The sequence below is a fragment of the Octopus sinensis genome, unplaced genomic scaffold (genome assembly GCF_006345805.1).
Source record: "Octopus sinensis unplaced genomic scaffold, ASM634580v1 Contig07040, whole genome shotgun sequence".
Lineage (NCBI taxonomy): Eukaryota > Metazoa > Mollusca > Cephalopoda > Octopoda > Octopodidae > Octopus > Octopus sinensis.
Window position 1 is genome coordinate 1 of NW_021829776.1, and position 5940 is coordinate 5940.

The following is a 5940-nucleotide window of genomic DNA, read 5'->3' on the forward strand; positions in this document are numbered from 1 at the left end:
TATTATACAGATCAATATATATCTGGAGATTGTATATAATATATATTTATTAACTAACCTTGTTCAGCATCACAGACACCACATTATAGTGTTGGCTGAAAGTAAAGGATAAGGAAAGAAAAACATGAAAAAAACAAACATCACACAGCTTGAGATAATAATTATTAGGTCATTAAAGAAAACAAATGCAATTAGGTCACAATAACTTAATTACAGCAATTATTACACACATACTCACACACACATATATATTTATTCAATACACACACTACTACACAGTAAACATGTTATATACACACCTGAGTAAACCCAGAAATGTAAAGACAGGAAAAATACAGCTAAGAATTCTGACAGCTTATATAAACATGAAATTTAGGAAGGAAAGAAGGGCTACAGGTAATCATTTGAACCCCAGTACATGACAGGTATTGTATTTTATCAACCTTGCAAAGATGGAAGAAGTTGACCTTGGCAGGATTTGAACTCTGAACGTAAAGAGTCGTAAATAAAATAACACAATTTATTTTCTCTAAAAGTAATAAGAAACAAGAACTGGAGAAAAGAAGGAAGACAGTTTATTAAAGGAACCCCTGGGTATTACTGGTACAGATTATATTGACCCCAGAGTGATAGTAAATATTCTGGTAGGATTTGAACATGAACATAAAAGAGACAAATGTAAATACTGTAAGAGGATGATTCTCTATTTAGCCCAGGGTCGGAATAAATAGGGAAACTACAAGGAGAGAGGTGAGGAAGAAAAGAGAAAGAGAGAGAAGTAGTTCAAGATGGGATGAAAGGAAGAAGAGAGAGGATTTGAACCTGTGACGTTGAGGAAATGGAGAACGAGATGAAGTAAAGAGTCCAGTCAGGCAACAACAATAACAATTATGGTGATGATTAATTAATAAAGTAGATTACAGTGTAATTTCAGTGCGAAAGAGAGAAGAAAGACAATGACCCCATGGTGGGATAATGACATGAATGACTGAATGAAAAAGAAACAAACATTATTGAAAACATAAAAGAAACAGATTTGGATATTCCAGATCCAATGGGGACTTACCGCTGAACTGCATCATGCAGTGGTGTGTCTCCATTGTTGCTAACCACATTGACATCGATGCCATTGTGACCCAGCAACAGCTCGACAGTGTGCAAGGATCCCAACCAACAGGCCAAGTGCAGCGGTGTGCGACCATCATTAGACTGTGCGTTGACCTGAAAAAGAAAAGAATAAAAACATTAAAAATGGTGTCTGAAAGGGGAGTCGGGTGGTGAAGAATTAAAAGAAAAACTCACAGAAAAAGAGAAAATTAATTAAACAGGTGGAATGATTGGGGTGGGGAGTAGGTAATGCAGATTTCTATTGTATATACACACACGCGTATACACACATACATATGTACATATAAATATATTTATACACACACACAAACACACGCATATAGGATGAATAACTGAATAAATAAACACATAGAGCAGCAAAATGTGTGTGTGTGTGTGTGTGTGTGTATATGTGTGTGTTCGCGTGTGTGTATGTTCACAGTTACATTTATTCTTTTATTCTTTCATTTGTTTCAGTCATGTGAATGTGGCCATGCTGGAGCACTGTCGTTAGTCGAGCAAATCGACCCCAGTAAGCCTAGTACTTATTTTATTCGCTTCTTTTGCAGAAACGCTTAGTTTACGGGGACGTAACACACACCATCGGTTGTCAAGTGATGTTGGGGGACAACACAGACACACAAACACACGCACGTACACACAGACACACATAACACACACATACACAAACTCATATGTGTATATATATATATATGTACACACACACATACACACACACACATATATAGATTTATACATATTTATATATATATACATACGACGAGCTTCTTTCAGTCTCCATCTACCAAATCCACTCACAAGGTTTGCTCAGCCTGAGGCTATAGCAGAAGGCACTTGTACATTGTGCCATGCAGTGAAAATGAACCGGGAACCATGTGGTTGGTAAGCAAGTTACTTACCACAAAGCCACACCTGCGCCTCTCTCTCACACATGTGTGTGTGTGTGTATGTAAATAGATCTTTTTTACTCTTTTGCTTGTTTCCATCATTTGACTGTGGCCATGATGGAGCACCACATTTAGTCGAGGAAATTGCCATCAGGACTTATTCTTTGTAAGTCTAGTACTTATTCTATCGATCTCTTTGCCGAACCGCTAAGTTACGGGGGCGTAAACACACCAGCATCGGTTGTCAAGCGATGGTGAGTAACAAACACGCACACTCAAACACACAAATATATATATAAATATATATATATATATACATATATAGGACGGGCTTCTTCCAGTTTCCGTCTACCAAATCCACTCACAAGGCTTTGGTCGGCCCGAGGCTATAGTACAAGACACTTGCCCAAGTGGGACTGAACCCGGAACCATGTGGTTTGTAAGCAAGCGACTTACCACACAGCCATTCTTGTGCCTATATATATATATATATTATATATATATATATATATATATATATATATATATATATATATATATATATATATATATATATATTATAATATATATTATATATATATATATAATATGTATATATATATGTTGTTGTATGTTCCTCATGAAGCTTTTTAATATAAACATTTCTTATGAAATTTTCTGAAAATCCATCCCTTTCAATGTCTTAATCAACAATTATGTCTGGAGTTGTGATTGGTTTTGAAACTAATCAAATGCTTCTGTTTTCTCAACATAATCGTCATCGAAAATCAATGATTATTATTAAAAAGTAGGAAACACCAGAAAGTTATTGGGAAAAAATACGTGGGCTCAGGAAGTATATATATATATGTGTGCGTGTGTGTTTGTGTGTGTGTGTACATACTCATATATATGTGTGCATATATATATATATATATATATATATTATATAATATATATATATATATATATATATAAAGGAGCACTCCGTCATTACGACGACGAGGGCCCCGCTGATCTGATCAACGGAACAGCCTGCTTATGAAATTAACGTGCAAGTGACTGAGCAATCCACAGACACGTGTTTCTCAGGGAGATTCAGCGTGACACAGAGTGTGACAAGGCAGACCCTTTGAAATACAGGTACAACTCATTTTTCATTTTGCCAGCTGAGTGGACTGGAGCAACGTGAAATAAGTGTCTTGCTCAAGGACACAACTCGTCGCGGGAATTGAACTCACGACCTTACAATCGTAAGCCGATTGCCCTAACCACTTAGCCACGCGCCTTCACATATATATATATATATATATATATATATATATATATATACATACTAATATAGGATGAAGTTTTTTTTACAGAAAAAATATTCTATCAAAAAATGTGGCAGCATATTAAAATAACTTTACAGTTAAATTATAAACAACTTATAAATAAGGGCTAAAGAAAAGTATTTCAAAGCCAATTTGCTGATAAGAGACTTTTAAATCGTCAATTTCCACATATTATTTACTCGCTACAGAAAAAAAAACACTAAGAACTGAAATCGGGGAAAGCCGGACGATAGAATGTTTTTTAAAATGTTCGTTATTTCTATATTGAATCAATTTCGGAATTAATCTCATAATAGATTCTTTCCTCTTCAGTAGAACATACGAAAGGATATAAATAAGATACTTACCTCACTGCCCCGAGATAGTAAGATCTCCACAGCAAGAAGGTGATTCCTGAGGGTAAAAGATAGAAACATTGACTAATTTACATTAAATATGAAAATATTTTGGCTTTGAGACGAAACATTATCGTCATCATCATCATCATCATTATCACCTGCACTATTATCATCAATATCATGCTCATCAACATCATTACCATCATCATCATTGCCACCACCTCCATCATTGACAAAATCATCATCATCATCATCGCCATCATCATCATCGCCATCATCGCCATCATCATCATCGCCTTCATCATCATCACCATCTTCATCACCTGCACTATTATCATCAATATCATGTTCATCAACATCATTACCATCATCATCATTGCCACCACCTCCATCATTGACATAATCATCATCATCATCATCATCACCATCATCATCATCATAGCCTTCATCATCATCACCCTCATTGCCAACACCATCATCATCATTATCATCTTTGACATCTCCAATATCATCATAATCAATATTATCATCATTCATTACCACTATAATCATAATCATCATCATCATCATCATTATCATCACCATCATTATCATCGTCATCATCATCATCATCGCATCTATCATCATCATCAACACCATCATCAACAGCAAGATCAACCTCATCAATATCATCATCATCATCATAATCATTATCATCATCATCATCATAATAATAACATCATAATCATCATCATCATCGTCATCATCACGATAATCATCATAATAATCATCGTCGTCATCATCATCATCATCATCATCCACATCATCATCATCATCATGATCATCATCATCATCATCATCATTATTATCAACATCATCATCTTCATCATCGTCGTTATCATCATCATCACCACATCATCATCATCATCATGGTCGTCATCATCATCATTATCGTCATCATCATCATAATCATCATCATCACCATCACCATCATCATCTTCATCATCGTCGTTATCATCAACATCATGATCATCATCATCATAATCATCATCATCATCATCATCACCATCACCATCATCAGCTTCATCATCGTGGTTATCATCGTCATCATCATAATCATCATCATCATCGTCGTCATCATCATCATTCATCGCCACAATAATTATAATCATCATCATCGGCATAATCACAGTCATCATCATCATCGTCATCATCATCATCATCATCATCATCATCATCATCATCAACATCATCAACAACATCATCATCATGGTCGACATCACCAATACCGTCATTGTCATCATTATCGCCGTTATCATCATCATATTCGGGATTGTTATGATTGAATAATGACTAATGAATTGGATCGATGACTAAAGAGAAGCTTGTTGTTGTTGTTGTTGTTTGCTAGTCTGCTGTTGTGCTGTTGTCCCACAACTATGGCGTCTTTGGACATTGAACCTGTGTCTGCAATTGCAACAAATTTACAAACAAAAACACATCTGCAGATTTTACTTGATTCTCAACTTACCCAAACACAGCCCAATGTAAAGCTGTATAACCAATTGAGTCTTTTCTTCCCACCTCTCCTCCTGCTTTTATCAATATTTCGATGATTCTTCTATCGGCGCCCTCATAACAGGCCAACATTAAAGGAGTTCGTCCATCTTCATTAATAGGTTTATTAATCTGTAATGAAGAAAGTGAGGACATGTGAAATAGAGAAATTCCATTTTCTCTCTCTCTCTCTCTTTTCTCTCTTTGTCTCTCACTCTCTTTCTCGTTTTCTTTCCTCTTTCATTTCTCACTTTCTCTGTCTTTCTTTCTCTCTCCGTGTCTCTTTCACTCTCTCTTTTCCCCTTTTCTTTTTCTCTCTTTCTCTCTCTCATTTCCTTCCTCTTTCTCGTTTTCTTTTTTTTCTTTTCTCTCCTTCTCTCTCTCTCTTTCATTTCTTTCTCTTTCTATTCTTACATTCTTTCTCTTTCCCTTCATCTTCTCTCTCTCTCTTTCTCCCGCTTTTCTCTCTCTCCCATTCTTTTCTCTCTTTTTCTATTTCACTTTTTTCTATTTCTCTCGTTTTCTTCCTCTTTCTTTATCTCTCTCTCTCTATTACTTTTCTCTCTTTCTTTCTCTCTCTGTCTCCTTCACTATTCCTTTTCTCTCTTTCACCCAACCTTTTTCTTTTTCGTCTCTCTTTCTTCTTTTACTTTTATCTCTCTCTCTCTGCTTCTCATTGCCTTTTCTCTCTTTCTTCCTCTTTCTCTTCCCTTTTCTATCTCTCTCTACCTTTCC

The 5940-nt window shown here is 35.6% G+C and overlaps 1 protein-coding gene across 1 annotated transcript; it reads right to left on the reverse strand.

The window, feature by feature from the left end:
- Positions 1 to 58: 58 nt before the first annotated feature.
- LOC115227700 (receptor-interacting serine/threonine-protein kinase 4-like) lies at positions 59 to 5441 on the reverse strand (the record flags this gene model as incomplete). The annotated part of the gene is made up of 4 exons (XM_029798452.2): positions 5180 to 5441; positions 3679 to 3724; positions 1067 to 1221; positions 59 to 95 (listed from the first exon to the last, which is right to left on the reverse strand). Coding segments are annotated over exons 1-4 (420 nt in total), but the record flags the coding sequence as incomplete, so codon positions are not given.
- Positions 5442 to 5940: the final 499 nt, after the last annotated feature.